The following is a 17,422-nucleotide window of genomic DNA, read 5'->3' on the forward strand; positions in this document are numbered from 1 at the left end:
CGCTCTTGAAGTGGTTTTACATTAAATAAGCACAAGAGATTAGGTTGTAGGTGGAATCTGTTTCACTAGAAAAACAGTTTGTCCATAGTAGTACTATGTAAGGTCAGTGTTTGAGTCAAAGTCAGGGTTGGGAGCAGATCAATCCAGTTCAATCCTCTGAGTTTAGAAAAAGAAAAGCGAAACTCAGAAATAATTGCCCATCCCAGCTAAAGTCACACAGCACAGCACAGCACAGCACAGGCAGACTGAGCATGGGAACCTACTTCATACCATTGTCTTCTACGAATTTTATTTTGGGGACCTTTTTTCTCTCCAGTTTTGCCTCCATTTAGATGAGAGGATCTCATAGAAATCGTTTTCTAGGGAATTTGCTCTCTCTCTCTCTCTCCTTCCGGATATAAATTGTTGCCCAAAAATGAAAAAAAAAAAGCCACCCACTGGATTCAAACTCAAACTCTGGCTCACAGCCGTGCCCGTGCAATTCTCCAAATGTGTCGACAGGTGGCGCTTTCCTCACAGGCAAAATGTATTTCTCCGCGTCACCTCTCAGCCTAAAAGGATGCTCTCCGGAAAGAAAAGGAGAGGCATGCTCAGATTTTCCAACTGAGTGTAGAACGGTGGGAAAGTTTAGACCCTAGAAGCCAGGTTCTAGCCTTACCGTGTGGAGAGATTTCATTTTCCACCTTAAAGGAGGCCAGCGGTACCCTGCGGGGAAGCGTGGGGGAAGTGTAGGCTCAGGGATCCATGGATGTCACCCCTTAGAGGTGTCAGCACCTCTCAGCTAGCAGACACCCACTGTCTCACAGGTCAGTAGCCTCCTCCGCAGCCTCCAGCCCCAGCACCTACCTACTTCCTAAGGTCCCCTTCTGTGGGGAGGAAAGAGTAGAGGCCTTTTCAAGTGAGGCGACCATTGTCCTAGAGACAGGTTGCTAAATCTGTTCATTCATTATTGATTTCGCCTTTAATATTTGGCTTGGAAGATCACACTCTTGAATCCTTTGCATAACAATTTTGGGGTTTGGGGCGATGCCTTCGGTGAAGAAGGGAAATGATAGGCTGGGGTCTGTTTTCCACCTCTCAACCCCACCCCCTCCCCTGGCGGAAAACGAAGCCTCTCGTCCTTGACCTCTTCAAACTCCCCCACCCACTAGCTCCCATTCAAACCCGTAAAGTTCTAGTGATGCGGCAAAAAAAGGTGCGATCTTTGAGTTGTAGACCGGATACCGGATAACGAAAGGACCGGACTGTCCCTCCCCCTCCACCACACCTTCATCATCAAGGCAGGCCTCCCCTCCACTAGCCACACACCGGAGGAAACGATGAACGTTGACGCGAGGAGCTCAGTATACTTACTGGAGATGACCTCCCCTGTGCTCTCCAGGGACTAAGACTCAAAAACAGTCCACTACTCCCCCTGGCTTGGAGAGCCCTGAGGCCGGTGGCCTCCATGGAGGTGACCTAGGTAGATCTCACCTGAGTCTGTGCGCAAGGCTTTTGGTCTACCCGGATTCAGAGGTCTCTTTTCCTCTTGACCTTGGAACATGTTTCCCAACCCTCCCCACAATAAAGGACGCAGTTGTTGAGGTGAGTCTGGGTTAAAAATCAAAAAGCCAATGACTATTTAAATCTTGGGTTAAGCATCCTCGTCGCACCTCTCAAAGACAGTCACGAGGAAGCTAGGGAGGAAAGAAAGGGCTAGGCTTCCTGCAGCGGCTAGTATGGATCAAAGGTCCAAGGTCCTTGCAACTTCCCAAGCTTCCAGTTCTCTCCATTACAGAGTACCGCTAAGACCTGCTCAAAGCGCACACAAACGTGCAGACGCGGCAGAGGCTTATAAGCGGAGACCATCCACCGCACAGATACACAAACTTAACTTCAAGCCCGTGTAAACACAAACCCATGGGCACCGCCCACCAGCATACACCAAGCACCTCGAGGTACACACTCTCTCATACACGTGCTCTCAAACCAAGCCTTTTACTATGAGAATCACACAAAACACCCCCGCCCCCCCCCCCCACACCTCTGCAGGAGCAGGCCCAGGAAGGCCTCGACAGAGCAGGGACTCCTTTGGCTGGAGTCTGATCCAAGTGAAAAGGAGATGGGATTGAGTGGAGGAGAACCTCGGCTCTCTTTCTGGTCCTACCCCCTAGTTTCTGAAGCTTTCCTTTCTGGCATTCTCACCTCCCAAACAAAACTTTTTCAAGTTTCTTAGTCAGTGACCCCTGCAGCACTGATCTCGAAAGGACATCGGAGTTTATCCAGCACCTTGCCGGGAAAGAGGATCCTGACTCCATAGCTCTGGAGGGCTTAAGCCAGGAGCCGCTGCGATTTCACCGCGGGCCTGTCGGGAGGGAGACTGGGAAGGTTCTGGCGTGGAGCCCGGCATCGGGAACGGGTTCTCGGATTTCTTCCTCCTCACGGGTCGGTGAGAGAAGAGCCAGACAGTCCCTGTCCCTGAGTAACAAGAGAAGGAGAAGGAAGACAGGCCCTTCCGCAAGCAAAACGAACATAGGTTTTGGATTCTCTCTCTCTCTCTCTTTCTCTTTGATTTTTATATATTTTTATCTCGGACTTTGGAGAGGGGTCTAGACCGTCTCCGGAGCACGAACCGACGACAACACACCCGGAAGCTGCTCTGGCCCCTCCTCACTCACTCCCACCCTTCATCCTCCTCCAGCTTGCAGACAAACACTCGAAGCCAGTAGGTGTGGAACCCGAACCCAGCCGGACCCAAGCGGAGCAGCCGCTCAGACTTGCGGGGACTGGAGTAGGTCAGGGGGCCCTTCGGGTCTGGAGAGGTACCAGCCCCCCCAAACCTTCTAAGGAGGTGAGGAAACTAAAGAGGAAAAAGGCCAAAATAAAACAAGAGATGAAATGTCTTGGGGGGTTAGCACGAAATATTTTTTCTCTCGGAGAAAGGGAGAGGAATTGGAGCCAAATTGGTGTTTGGGTGCGAGGATTTGGGTAGGGTTCCGTGTAAGACAACAAACGGGATATTTGATTAAAGATATATATATATTGGAGAAGTGTATGGGGTCTTCCGGATTTCGGGTGTTACTGGGTTTAAAATCCTTGGCACCAGGGCCAATCTGGCTGTGTGGTTCAGCTTCAGAAACATTTGGGAGAGGATGGAGGCATGAAGACTCTGCTTGCAGTAATGGGAGCCCTAGGGGCTCTGCATCGACTGGTTGTACAGCCTGAAACTCGGGAGGAAACCCGCTAGCAGCGACGGGCTGGCTTCAGTGTTCCCGGGGACCGAGAAAGCTGGACCGGCTATTGGTTCAGCTCTGGGAACTCAGGGCCCCAGGAGGCCCTTTGGAATGAATGCAAGAAAATCACAACCCCCATCCCCATTTCTCACAGCCAAGGGAATAGGGTGCGTGTGTGAGCGCGCGTGCGTGAGTGTGTGTGTGTGAGTGTGTGTGTGTTAAAGAATGTTTCCAGAATAAAAAGGTCTCCACCGCTGTAAAATTATTGTACCGGGGAGGGAGGAAATACATCAAAATACTGGAGTGTTCCATGGGTGACAAGCCCTACCAGCAAGTTTTTTCTTGGGATTTCTAGGAACACAGATGGGGGGTGGGTTATGCACAGAGGTGGTAAAAGAAAAAAGAGAAATCATTACCTTGAAGCCCTTCCCACACCCAGGACTTTCCAGAGACTTACAAACAAAAACTGCCACTCTCAGTTCGGGGACCAGCTGAACGATGTAGTTTTGTGAGGTTTGGCACCAAAGCCTACACCCAACTCCCTGACTTTCCCCCACCCCTGTACCATTCCCTGCTTCTAACAAAATTCCCCGAAGATCCTGAACCAATACCCAAGGAATCCCCCTCCAGCACCCACCCACCCCCATATTGTTATACCCTCCAAATGAAGACCAAAGCCCCGAGCACTAATTGAATTAGTCTATTGAAAAGACTGGCAGGTACAATCACCCGGCTAGAGGCCTCGCATTTCCCAAGGTCTATAGGCTTTGGGGACCTGCAATGTATAGTCTGACCTTCTGGCTCATGATAATACCCGCACTTGTAGCAGAAATCTCCTCGCATTCACTCCCAACAAAACCGCTGGTCACCCAGTCCCCGTAGGAAGGCTGCACGCTATTGTGTTGGGACAACTCATTCATGTCCCGCACCAAGAGGCCCCACCGCCATCTGATCTACACTGGAAATGGGATTACCACCGTGTGCAGGCAACACCACCTACTGCAGGCCCATTGAACGAAGAGGTTGGCTTTCATATTTCCACCTTCCCAACACACGCGCGCGCGCGCGCGCGCGCGCGCGCACACACACACACACACACACACACACACACACACACAAACACACACCACTTTAAGGTGGGAACTGGAAGGAACCCTCAGGTTGTCTCTACCCTAACAAAATCCAAAACTCTTCAGAAAGCCCCAAATGACAGTATCTCCTTCTGAAATGTCTCACAGCAAACGCTCAGCAAGCATGCTTCTCCGTAGGCATCAGTGGAGCTGACTTGGGCCCAAGTCGTTTGAGGGCCTCCGGTCCCCTGTGCAGTTGCACACCAACACACCAGCCCGGCTTTTGTAAACTGGGTTTCCCCGTGAGTAGCTCTCACCTACATGGGGGAACAGACTCAAATACAAGGAGTTAAATGTTTCGTTGTTGTTTACTAGATTTGAAGGAGAAGAAATAAACTTTCTTAGTTTTCACCCTTAAAAAAACTCAATGTTTTCTCTTTGTCTGAACTTCCCGCAGCCCTCCCTTTCCTCCAGCACATAAGCACTCTTCCCTTTGACCAGGTGCCTTTTGCAGGGAAGTCACAGTTGAGCCTCAAGGAACGGAGGAAGCTAAGGGACTGGAGACAGTTGGGGGGCTTGGGGTCTCTTTATCCCGTGCACCGTGGGTCCCAGCCCAAGAGTCTGCTTTTGGGATAGGAGAGCTGTCGCACACTCCCATACCCTTTGGCCTTTGGAACTAAATAAACTCTTTTTCTTTGTTGTATTTTTTTCCTCTAAGTTTGCTTAGGCTGGATATGAAAAGATGGCAATGGAGACAGTCATTTTATTGAGGGAATAATAGCCCTCTTGCAGAGGTAACAACGCAACTTAAAAGTGCAAAGCAACGGAAGTACATACTGATCTCTACCAGTTCCTGTATTTGGGATTCAGGAGCTGGTGGCATTTGTAGAAGGGGGGCGGGGTGCTGCCATTCCGGGCCAGTTCCCACACTTGCTTCCTGCTGCCTTACCTGTCTGCCCTCCTGGTCTGGGCATCTATCCAGTGGCAAGACCCCTTCACTACCAAAAGCAGAGGAGGGTATCTTGAAAAAACATGAAGACTCCAACGCAGTCACACTGGCATGCACCCCTGCACACAGACACCAATCCCCTTTACCCAGATACTGGAACACTCACCACTCACCCAGCCCCTGCTGTAGCTCCTCACCCACATGCCAGCCCTGGGCTTGGAGTTCTGTGGGCCCCTCACACAAGTGTCTCAGCCAATATTTGCTCACTCAGCCTGCACACAGCTCATGCCAAGGACGTCAGCACAGGCACATATAGTTCCCAACAGTACGTTCGGTTTTAGAAGGGAGAGGAGGGCGTGGAGCCTGGGTGGGGGTCGTGGAGCTCGGGCGACAAGTCTAAAGGTGCGTCCGTCCGGGGCTGGATCTGGGGGATGGAGTGGGGGGGGGGGACAAGCCAGCGCGCTGCAGAGGAGCACCGCCTAATCCAGCCGGAGCTCGTGGGCCGCGGATGCATTTATCATCCTATTACTGTAACAAATCCGAGCTCTACTACATGAAAGGTAAAATGAATTACCGACGTTAAGCCGTCAATAAAGTCATTTCTGTAAATGGTGTCTCCAAAGGGCCGCCGCATTATTCAGCTGGCTTTATCAGCTGGCTGGAAATTACGTACAGGACCGGGCCGCGCGGCGCGCGGGGCCGCTCACTTTGATTAAACGTCTTGCCAGCGCTATGTGACAGAGCTTTTGACCAGGGTTTTATTCACAGGCCTGTGATGAACGCCAAGCTGATCAGGCGGAATGAAGAGTAATTAAAACCTATAAATTATCTTCCGCAGCCCTTCTCACGGCGTCTCCTGCAGGCGAGATAAGGCGTCGAGACCCTATTTACGGCGCTGAAAGGGACCGAGGCGCACAAAAGCTACGCGGCTAAATAGGATATTGATAGTGTCCTAATTAGAATTTAATTAAGTACCCACGGTCGCTTGTGGGATAAAGATTTCAATTTTGCGAACTTAAATATAAATAAAAATCCCACCTCTATTTCGGGGGCAAAGAGTGAGGGCAACTGGAGATTTCGGGGAGCCCTTGGGTTAGAAACAGAAGGGAACCCACGAGACAGTACAGTGGATCTGGAGTGGCTTCAGAAAGTTCGGGAGACCGCGGTGGCCCCAGAAATGCGCTCTGGAGAGGTTCTTGCCGTCAGGCCTCAGCACAGTACTTTTTGGGAACTCAGTCCGGGAAATCGGGAGCTCCTTGGCTGAGCTAAGATGCAGCCAGTAATACAAATTCCTCCTGTCTTCGGGACAAACTTCGCTTCAGTGCCCCGGTTAGACTTGTGGGTTTTATATTCTTTCCAATCTAGCTTCTGTGGATTTTTTTTTTAACTAGGAGTTTTAAAAAGAGATTGAAACTATTCCATTTGGGGGTGGCGATCAGGGAAGAATGGGTGGGGAAGGTCTCCTTTTCAGAGGGCTCAAGTCCCCTTTCTTGGACCAAAGCTTCAGCAGCCTCTTCGCAGGCGACCCTCTAAAACAGCTCCTAGGCAGATCGACCCCCACCCGCACCGCGCGCCTAGTACTACCCTTCACTTGGTTCTGGAAAACTTTTGAGGCACTTCCTCTAGGGAAAAGAGGAAAAGCCCAGAATATAGGAGCGTGGGAGTATTGAGAATATTTGGGGGCTCCACCCCAAGTCAAATTCAGCTATCCTAGAATTGGGGTAACCCTTTTTCCACATCTTCAGCCTGTCAAGGCAAACATTTGAAGCGGTTTTGTTGGTTTTATTTTTACTTTGGAGGAAAATCTAACACAGAAATTTCCTTTAACTTGAAACCCAAACCCAGCCAGGCCTTGGTAAGGCGGCACAACATATAGCCCGGCTCTGGGGCTCTCTTGAGACAATTCTATCTGGCTATGACAGCACGAATCCTCCGCAGCCAAGGAAGGAAGGGGTAGCAGGAGCTGGGGCTCTTCCGTGGCCTCTGGGCAGGGCTCCACGGCGGCGTCCAGGCAGCTTGTGGGCGGTGATGATCCGGAGAAGGGCTCGGTTACAGATCTCTTCGGAAACAGTATGGCTAGTCAGTGACACGGAACAGCAGTGCCAGTAAGGTGTAGCAGGCCTCTTAGGCTTGCCATTAGTGGGAAATAAACTGAGTCTCTAAAAGTAGCCAACCCTAAGTCTTTTTCTCATGCCCGATATTGGCTTCATTCCTACACACACACACACACACACACACACACACACACACACACACACACACAGAGGGAGGGAGAGAGAGAGAGAGAGAGAGAGAGAGAGAGAGAGAGAGAGAGAGAGAGAAAGAATATCAGATAAATGTTTCGGGAGTGCGCGGGTGGGGGGCAGGGGTGCCTAGTAACCCAAGTCCCTGCCGCCTGTCGCTGTCCCCAGCGCTCACGAACCCACAATCCTGTATTTCTCCAACAAGTTATGGAGTTGCTTCTCCCATCTGCCTAAATTCCAAATTCTAGTTCTCTTCGTGCCCTCTTCAGTCCGGATCTGAAGGAGGGGGAGGAGAGTGGGCACAGATGGGGGCAGGGCGGGAGGACGTACGGGGCCTAAGCCTCTGCACCCCCTCTCCACCCACGGCCGCCGCCCCCGGATTATTTATCCGCAAAGTCCCGCGCGCACCCATTGGGCCGAGCCCTGAGTGTCAGCGCGAGTCGCGGCTCGCCATTGGTCCCGCACACGTGCGGCCCTGACTCACGTGCTTCCGGTTTGAAGGCAAAAAGTGTGCCTGGGTGATTTTTTTTTTTTAAGCGAGAGAGTTTGTGCAAAGATCCGAGCTGTCAGAGATTTCAGGGGGAAAAAAAAGGAGCCCGGCACTGGCGGAGACGCACTCTCCCTGCAAAAAGCAAAGGCGATTAAAGGCGCTGCCAGCCTCGCGCTCTGGGCACAGCTGAGCATGACACTGGGGAAGTCAAACCCCTCACTACTGCCTAGGAAGATGGGTAGACTTTAAAGACTATTTTTTCCCTTTAAGAAAAAAAATTCTTGGAGCTTTAAAAAAATTCATTTTTTCTTCTTTTTTCTTTTCTCCCCCCCCCCCCCTTTTTGGGTTGTGGTTTACTTCCCCACTAAGACCAATCACTGAAATCTGGTTGCTGAAAGGAAAAAAGAAAGAAAAGAAAAAAAAATAGCGAGTGTCTTCTCCGTATCTGGATGTCTACAAATTAGAAAGAGGGAGAGAGCGAGATCTGCTCCACCAGAGCGGGCGAGAGCCAGGCCAGACGCCCGGCTTTCTTTTTTTCCTCCTGCACCCGCCCTGTGCCTTCGCCGAGGCTTCGCCTAGCCTCCTTCCTCTCCGCGCACCCCCACGGGCCCGCTGGCAAAGTGGGGTGGGGAGCGAGGCGCGGGGGGCGGGGGCCGGCGCGGCGGCCAGGGCTGCCGGGCGGCCGAGCATGGAAGAACAGCAGCCGGAGCCTAAAAGTCAGCGCGACTCGGGCCTCGGCGCGGTGGCAGCGGCGGCGGCGGTAGTGGCGGTGGCGGCCCCGGGCGGCCTCAGCCTGAATCTTAGCCCAGGAGCCAGCGGCAGCAGCGGCAGCGATGGAGACAGCGTGCCGGTGTCCCCGCAGCCCGCGCCCCCGTCGCCGCCGGCGGCGCCCTGCCTGCCGCCCCTAGCCCATCACCCGCACCTCCCCCCGCACCCCCCGCCCCCGCCGCCGCCGCCACCGCCGCCTCCACCGCAGCATCTCGCGGCGCCTCCTCACCAGCCACAGCCCGCGGCCCAGCTGCACCGCACCACCAACTTTTTCATCGATAACATTCTAAGGCCCGATTTCGGTTGCAAAAAGGAACAGCCCCTGCCTCAGCTCCTGGTGGCGGCGGCTGCAGCCGGAGGAGGTTCCGGAGGAGGAGGAAGCCGCGTGGAGCGTGACCGAGGCCAGACTGGTGCAGGTAGAGACCCTGTCCACTCGCTGGGCACGCGAGCTTCTGGCGCTGCCTCGCTCTTGTGCGCCCCAGATGCGAACTGTGGCCCGCCCGACGGCTCCCAGCCCGCGACCGCCGTCAGCGCGGGAGCATCCAAAACCGGGAACCCGGCTGCTGCGGCGGCGGCAGCGGCGGCGGCTGCAGCGGCGGTGGCGGCGGCGGCGGCAGCAGCAGCTTCGAAGCCTTCGGACAGCAGTGGCGGCAGTGGAGGCAGCGCAGGGAGTCCCGGGGCGCAGGGCGCCAAGTTCCCGGAACACAACCCGGCGATCCTACTCATGGGCTCCGCTAACGGTGGGCCGGTGGTCAAGACTGACTCGCAACAGCCCCTAGTTTGGCCCGCCTGGGTCTACTGCACACGCTACTCGGACCGTCCGTCTTCTGGTGAGTACCCAAGCCGTAAAGTGACCATGCCTCTGGCCGGGGGGCCTGCCCCAGAACTACAACCCCCTCTCTGGGGAGAGCAAACCCATTTTGAACCGCTCCCACTTCACGTCTGACTTCCACTTCCCCAGGTCCTAGCCACAGTCACATAGGCTCAGTTCTGCCGTGTTGGCCTTTTACACCACTAGTTACAGCTAGCGATTGGCAAGACCAGGAGGCTCCAGTTTCTGTTTTTTGGTTTTCCGAACTCTGAGTCTTGAGATCTTTTTTTTATGTTTTATGCTTATTATCTTTTAGAGAGGTATATAATTACTCATTGGTTTAATTTTTAGGGAAAGGGTATTTTGAACTGGCGGAAAGATAGGCCTGTTGGCTTGAATCTGCAATCTACCACCTTAGTCCTCTTGGGGCCGGCTTTGGCATGGGAAAATAGACCAGAGGAATAATCTTTGCCTTATGTTCATAACAAACACTATGGATATTATTCTGTGGCGATTCTTTTTACATAAAGACAGATACAGTGGGAGGAGAGAGAGGGAGGTAGGGAGGGAGGAGAGAGAGAGAGAGAGAGAGAGAGAGAGAGAGAGAGAGAGAGAGAGAGAAGCTCCATCCTCTGCGCCCAGCCCGGGTATGGCTAGTCAACCCGCGTGGGTAGAATGTAGAGTAAGGGTGTAGCCAAAAGGGTGAGCACCCACTGCTCGCTGGAACTGGCTGGCCTAGGGTGAGGGAAGCAAGCAGTCCTGGGTCAGACGTGAATGCTGGGCTATGGACAAGAAAATCAGCGTTCCCCGTGTCTTCTTTCTTTCACTCTGTCCTCACAAATCTGCCCCTTAGTAGCTATCTACCAGTCTTAGGGCAATTGTCTGCTTTTTTTTCGTGTGCTAGAGCACAGGAAAGGTTAAGACCTACCCACGGACAGCTGCTGGGCCCTGGAAGAGGAGGCTCAGGCCTGCTACCCCTTGCAGGGGACAAGGGGCAACGCGGGCCACGAGGAAAGCAACGGAGGCTTGGGTCCACCGTCAGCATTGAGCCCGCCAGGGGGCCGGGCAAAAGGTAGCCACGGCACCTCTCTGCTTGTTGGTCTCCTGCAGCCGTGCTGCTTCGGGCCCGGTGCGGATCGATGCGTGCTATCAGCACCCGCCATCTAGAGCCCCGTTATTGACACGTCGGGCTCCCTGAACCTCCGAAAAGCTGCTTTGATTGACTCGCTTGATGGATAGAGTGATTGAGCTGTCAGGCTGAGTGGGTCGGGCCGGCCAGGAGGCTACGATTTTATTACAGGTGTCCGTGCCTCTGCACACACGCACACAACAACAACACTACAACATGCTCCGGACGCACCTCCCGCAGCGGAGTCTCCTGGAGGATGCGTACACTTTTGGGGCTGTCTCTGCCTGCTCGGTTCACCTAAGAGCCCCGTCTGGCTCAGGAGCAGGCCTTGTCTTTGTTCGTTGCTCCTTTCCTTTTTATAGGCCAGAAAAGGCAGCAATCAGATATTTTTATTCCACAGGCAGTTCGCGGGGTTGACATTCTTCCTACAATCAGTTAGGCCTGGGCACCTCTTGACCAACAGCTAGTGACACTAGGTGCTTGTCCTCTGCAGGACCCAGGAGCCCAGTGTGTCCAGCGGTCACTAGGTTTGACGATGCAAAGAGCCTCCTTTCAGAAAGTTCTAGGTATTTACGGGCTTGGCAGTAACCTCACTTGAATCCGTAGGCCTCCATGGCTATCATTGAGGCCAAGAGTTCAATGCCAGCATCCCAACAAGCCGGCCAAGAAGCAGGCTTCAACCATACAGACACCATCCAGCAGCTTAGCTTTCTCTCCCTTGTTCTCCCTGCCTCTCTCCTGGGCTGGACATCACAGCAACCTTACACATTAGCATTTGAGAGACTTCCTCTTCTTGGAGCACGTTCTTAAGGCCTTCCTTCCTACACAGGACCATCTCAGTTATCTCGGAGTGATAGTACAGGTCCCCACTGTGATAGTCCCTTCACCACCCCCTCTTGGTCCTTGTTTTGCTTACAGGTGGGGACGACAAGGGTCATCCCAATCATTTGCACCCCGAAATTGGAGCAAGCAAATTCAGAAGAGAGATAACAGGCCTTTCTCCCCTCCCCAGCCCCATCTGCCCTATGTGCAGGGATCAGAAGGGTCCTTCTTTTCCTCTTGGCATCAACTAAGAAGCTGAATAAAATGTCCCAGGGCTTAAGCTCATAGACTAGAGGCGGCAGCCCCATTAAGGAAATGGCAGGCAGTGTCATGCCCCCTTCCAGAAGGAGCTTCCTTCAAGTCAAACAGAAAGGAAAGAAGGCAGAAGGCCTCCAGATTCACTGGAGTTGGGTGAGCTCAGATTCCCAGTCCTCTCTGGGGTCCGTGGTGAGAGGTGAGAATCAGATAGGGGCTTTGCATAGTCCTCTGTGTGTGTTTGTGTGTGTGTGTGTGTGTGTGTGTGTGTGTGTGTGTGTGTGTGTTCCTGAGAATACAGTGGGAAGGAACCAAAGCAGACCAGTCATTCTCCCCAAGGCCTGCCTTCTCTGCTGCATTTTATTCCAGGGCTAGGAAGACATTTCTGTTCAGGCACCTTTAAGTCTAGGTTATTCTGGTTGGGACCCCCAAAGCTCACTCTCTCTTGTGTTCCTTTCCCCATCCCACATTTTTCAGGCCTTCTTGGCTAGGAAGTTCTGGGAGCTAAGTCTGGTAGCTCTCTTGAACTGGGATGTGGGGTGCCCCCTGCAATTCCTCTTTGACTTCTGAATCCCTCGTGCAGAGGGGGCCGAGAGATCTCAATTGCTTAGAGAGCGGCTCTTCGACGGAGGTAGCTGGACCTAGCAGCGGGCCTCCACAATCTCCCTGGAAGCTCGCGACCCCTATGTTGGGCTCCGTACCGCCATTCTCAAGGCTTACTCTGCCCTCTCCTCCTCCCTCTGCTCCCGACCCCTTCCTCCCTTCCCCGGCCCTGTCTGCCCCACTGCAGGTCCACGCACCAGGAAGCTAAAGAAGAAAAAGAACGAGAAAGAAGACAAGCGGCCTCGGACGGCGTTCACGGCCGAGCAGCTGCAGAGACTCAAGGCGGAGTTCCAGGCAAACCGCTACATCACGGAGCAGCGGCGACAGACCTTGGCCCAGGAGCTCAGCCTGAACGAGTCCCAGATCAAGATCTGGTTCCAAAACAAGCGTGCTAAGATCAAGAAAGCCACGGGTATCAAGAATGGCCTGGCGCTGCACCTTATGGCTCAAGGACTGTACAACCATTCTACCACCACGGTCCAGGACAAAGACGAAAGCGAGTAGTTGTGGCCAGCCCGGGGGCCCGCGGTCCAACCGCGCCAGTGCCACCTCCTGGCTCCGCCGGGCTGCCGCTTCACCAGCCCCAGGCCGCCATGCAGAGAAGATCGCTAAGAATGGAGGCATCAACCATTAACAGGAAAGAAAGAGAAAGCAAGAGAGAGAAAGTAATCCTCCGAGTGGACATTCACATTGGAATGGAACGGTTTTTGAAACGGGAGAAAGACTCGGACAGGTGCTATGGGGGAAAAAAGATCTATTCTCTAACTCACAGTATAAGACGAAACTGCGAATTCCTTAAAGCTCTATCTAGCCAAACTGCTTACGACCGTGTATATATTTAATTTCAGGTAAGGAAAACAAATATGTGTAGCGATCTCTATTTGCTGGACATTTTTATTAATCTCATTTATTATTATTGTTATAATTATTATAATTATTATAATTATTTTATCCCCTATCCCCACTTGCTGCCCCCAGCCCAGTTTCGTTTTCGTTGCTTTTATCTTTTGAATGTTTTTGCTTCTCTGGGTACCTCCCGTCCCCCAACGCTGGCCCTGGTTTCTCTGGGACTTTTCTTTGTGTGCGTGTGAGTGTGTTTCCTTGCGTGTCTGCCCTTCGCCTCTCCTCTACCCACCCAGGATTCTTCCACTGGTCTTGTCTGTCCTCCTAAACCCCTTTCCTTTCCTGGAGACTCTTTGAGAAATACAACCCCACAGACTGCGAGACTGAACCGCCGCTACAAGCCAAAGATTTTATTATGTTCAGAAACCTGTAGTCTGAAATAAAATGTTCACTGTGTTCATGAGTTGCTGACTGCCCTCTTCTTTTGTTGGGTGGAGGAAGAGCCTGTCCAGGAACTGTGTGGCTACCATTCTGACTACACAGGGTGGGTGCAGAGCTCTTGGAATATCAGGGTAGGCCAGAAGCATCACCACTCAACAAATGCCACAGATTTGCCATGGCCTTGGTCTGGAACATACTCTGGTTCCTGGATGTGTTCTAGGGCACCCAAAAGCCAAAAAGGCCAATCCTACACTTCTATACCACCCTCCCCACCCCCTGCGGTTCCAGCTGGCTCCCTTTGGCTCCCTTAGCTTGCACAGGCTCAGCCAACTGAGTCCTCCTGTTCAACCTGCTTCCAGGCATCAAACTACACCCTTACTCTTCCTTTTTTTTTTCTCCCTCCTTTTTTTTTCCTTTTTGGTGGGAGTTTGACTGGAGGGTTTTTCTTCTCCAAAGGCTAGCGGCCTTACCAGGGCCTGCAATGGTGGCAGGCGGTCTGCTGAGCTGCCCAAAGTCTCTGTCGCCTGGACTTCACCTCTTCCTTTGTGCTTGGCACTCCCCTTGGCAGATTGTTGCTCTGATGGGATGCACTGGGCAAGGGTCTCAGTACTGCAAAGCGAAGGCCTGAATGCTAGAAAACTGTGGCTTGTGATGATGTTCTGGGCCTGGAAGCCCACAGACCACCACAGGTCGACCGCTCCCTGGCTCCCTGACCGGAAACCTGAGGATGGAGATAGCTTCCCCAAACCCAACAATGCCTTGCCAATTTCCTCATTACAAGGAGAGGCGATTCCACAGCAAAGACCTTAGAACAAGCTGGACACCTGGACAGCCCAGAGAACACTGGGGATAATTGTCAGTGACGCTGGGACTGGGACCGACCCTCCAGGACAGGCACTGGGTGAAGCTTTCAAAGGCTAGGTGGTAGAAGAGAGACGAAGAGCCCACTTAAAGGCTACCGTCTCTCTTTTGTTTAGGATTTCATAAATTATGAATTCCACCTTCCTCTTTTTTTCCTAGATGCAAATGAATGCAACATATATGCAATTGTGTATATGTATGTAGATAAATGTGCTGGATGGGTGTCGATACATATCTGTGTGCGTGTGTGATAACATACATATGGTGGTGAGTCTCAGTTCCCACCCATTTTGTGCATCTTCTGTCCATGTTTGTATTGTGCAACCGAGTGACTGTTACTCCGGGTCAGATGCGTGGTTGGACATTTGCGAGCTCATGGTGCCTGTGCAAACAAGCCTTCATCTGTGCTTGCAGGTCAGAATGCTTGCCTAGTGCACTCAGGGACCCTCTACTCTGTGCTTTTCTCTAGAGTTTATTTCCTGGTGCTCTTATTTTTCAGGATTGGTTTAGGAAGAAATGAGAATGGCCCAGTTATCCCACATTTTCCTTGAAAAAGTCCCCCTAATTAGGCCCGACGATCCCACTCCTGGCCAGAGAACTATACTCCAGCAAGCCAAGAGGCCCAAGCAAGTCTCTGCACAGGACTTAGGATCTTGGGATTTGGTGGCCTTGAGAGGAGTGGGAAGTCCATTAGACATTTCTATGGGTCCCTATATGTTACTATTGTTGGGGGCGTGTCATCCATACACAATGTGCTCTCTGGGCACAGAGTTGAAGCTGGGAGATGCGCTCTTCTCTGGCAGCTCCCAGCGTCTGTTTTCCTTCCTCTTAGGGAGCTTGGGATCCATAGGTCCTTCAGGTGAAGAAGTCATGTCAGAAATGCCAGCCAGCTCAGGCTCTGGGCCCCATCTCCTCCTGAAGCACTTGGGGACGTGATGCTGAATTCCATAGGGAACCTTGCCATTTGAAACGCTACATATTGGACTCTTCTGCCTCCTCCTTTCCCCACCATGGTCCCTTACTGCACTGGAGGCCACCTCTTTCAGGAGCTAGGACAGGGGCAGCTGCAGAAGCAGCTCCAGGAAGTGTCCCATTCCCGAAGGCCCCGGTAAAAAAAGGAAAAGACAAGAGATCTCCACCCCTTTACGATGAGGGACAGCAGAGGCCACTCTTCCACCTCCTGGGTGTGTTGGCGAAGTGTCTAGGGGGAGCGGTATTGTGATGTAATTTGATTTCTTACCCATTATTTCCCTTTATCTCCTAATCACGTGGGCAAATAGAGATTTCTTCATTGTTCAGCGGGAGAAACCGGGCTCTGAGAACTTCGAAGCTTGTGGTCCTCTGTGCCTGCGGTTTTTTTTTTTTTTTTTTTTTTTTTTTTTTTTTTTTTTTTTTTTTTTTGTGGCCCACACTTCAAAGATACAGCCTTGTAGTCAAGGTCAGGACTGACCTCCCACTCCTCTCTCCCTCCCCTTTCCGATTTTCATTCTTCCGGGTTGGGGCAGGGGAAAGGGGAAGAGGGCTCTGGTCAGACCTCATTCTGGCACCCCTTCTTTTAAAAAGAGAGAATGAGAGAGAGAGTAATAATGATCATAAATAGGCATTGATTTCTCTGATTTATGGGGCTTGCTTGGCAAGCTGCCTGTGTATTAAAGAGTGGGGCCACATCGAGATAAATACTTGAACTGAGCACACCATCCCAGCTTCCTCATCTTCTCCCTTCCTCCCCCTCCCTTAAAGATTGGATTGAACCATATACTTAAATCTTCCTCAGACTGGAAGGAAATACAAGCTACAGGAGTCTAAACAATATCGATCTCGAGCTCTTTTTTGAGGGCAAAGGTCTCTGTTTTTTTCCTTGAAAAGTCCTTTTCCTTGGGGGAGGGGAGAGAAGCAGCAGGGAGGGAAAGGATGGAGAGGCAGGAAGAAGCTGCATGGAGCCAGAAGGCATGCGTTTGAGTGTACAGGTCTGTCTGTGTGTGCACGTGTATCTGCTACGGACTCGTTATGTTTGGGCATTTTGACTTGTGTGTTGTGCTTATATTTATTTAGGCTTGGGGGGTGCTTTGGGTATAAAGGCTCCAACTGACAATCATTATTTGGTGTTTGTGGGTACATGCAGGTGCTTGACTTATAGGCCCCCTAAATGGGGCCACCCAGGGTATAGAGGGGTGGCTCTAGCTGCCATAGCCCCATCAGTCACCAGGAATGAAGCCATCTGGGAAGCCATTCTGGACCTCAGAACAGTTCCCTTTCCCCATAGCCCTCAGCGAGACCAAAGTGCTGAGGTAGGGGTGAGCGCTGGCTGCGCTGAGCTAGAGGCACCAGAAGAAGGCCTGTCCTGGAGCTGGGCCTTCTCTGGGGTGGCCCTGGATGTGCTCAGTGGCCAGCTTGGCTGGTTCTTTGTATGCCCTAGACAGGCCATTTCTCTGGCAGTAGTCATGATGTGATTTGCTCACCTATATGAAATTGGGACAAGACAAGCAGACACGCAGCAAGGCCACACTGCCAGCAGCACCTCCCCTTTGCTGCACAGCCTGGTCTTGTTTAAGCTGAACACGACACTGTGTTCATATTGAAGACCATATTGGTTCCCTCCTCTCCCCCATCCCTACCCCCACCCTGGGTTAGAGCACTGTCCCTGTCCCTCTTGAGTACTGGGGGTTTCAACTCCGCCCCCATGTCTCAGCTCAGCTAGGAAGACTCCTTATCCTGACGATTTATGAAAAGAGGGCTTGCCCACAGTAGTGCACACTTTTAATCACAGCGCTCACAAGACACAGAGAGGCAGAAGGATCTCTGTTAGTTCAAGGCCAACCTGGTCTACAAAGTGAGTTCCAGGCTGATGGAAATTACACAGTCATATTCTGCCTCATAATAAAATAAGCAAAAATAAGATAAAATAAAGAGAGGGCTAGTGGGAGG

The 17,422-nt window shown here is 52.2% G+C and overlaps 1 protein-coding gene across 1 annotated transcript; it reads left to right on the forward strand.

Annotated features, from left to right (window-relative positions):
- The first annotated feature begins 8,023 nt into the window (after positions 1 to 8,023).
- En1 (engrailed homeobox 1) lies at positions 8,024 to 13,658 on the forward strand. The gene is made up of 2 exons (XM_075987749.1): positions 8,024 to 9,562; positions 12,540 to 13,658. The coding sequence occupies exons 1-2, from the start codon at positions 8,653 to 8,655 to the stop codon at positions 12,854 to 12,856; spliced, it is 1,227 nt and encodes a 408-aa protein (XP_075843864.1). The 5' UTR covers positions 8,024 to 8,652; the 3' UTR covers positions 12,857 to 13,658.
- The last annotated feature ends 3,764 nt before the right edge of the window (positions 13,659 to 17,422 follow it).

The sequence above is a fragment of the Microtus pennsylvanicus genome, chromosome 10 (assembly GCF_037038515.1).
Source record: "Microtus pennsylvanicus isolate mMicPen1 chromosome 10, mMicPen1.hap1, whole genome shotgun sequence".
Taxonomy (NCBI): Eukaryota; Metazoa; Chordata; class Mammalia; order Rodentia; family Cricetidae; genus Microtus; species Microtus pennsylvanicus.

Bases quoted from the DNA above. Each gene is read 5' to 3' on its own strand.
- En1 (XM_075987749.1), top strand. From the start codon at position 8,653: ATGGAAGAACAGCAGCCGGAGCCTAAAAGTCAGCGCGACTCGGGCCTC. The intron at 9,563-12,539 runs GTGAGTACCCAA...GCCCCACTGCAG, and splicing joins CTCGGACCGTCCGTCTTCTG to GTCCACGCACCAGGAAGCTA.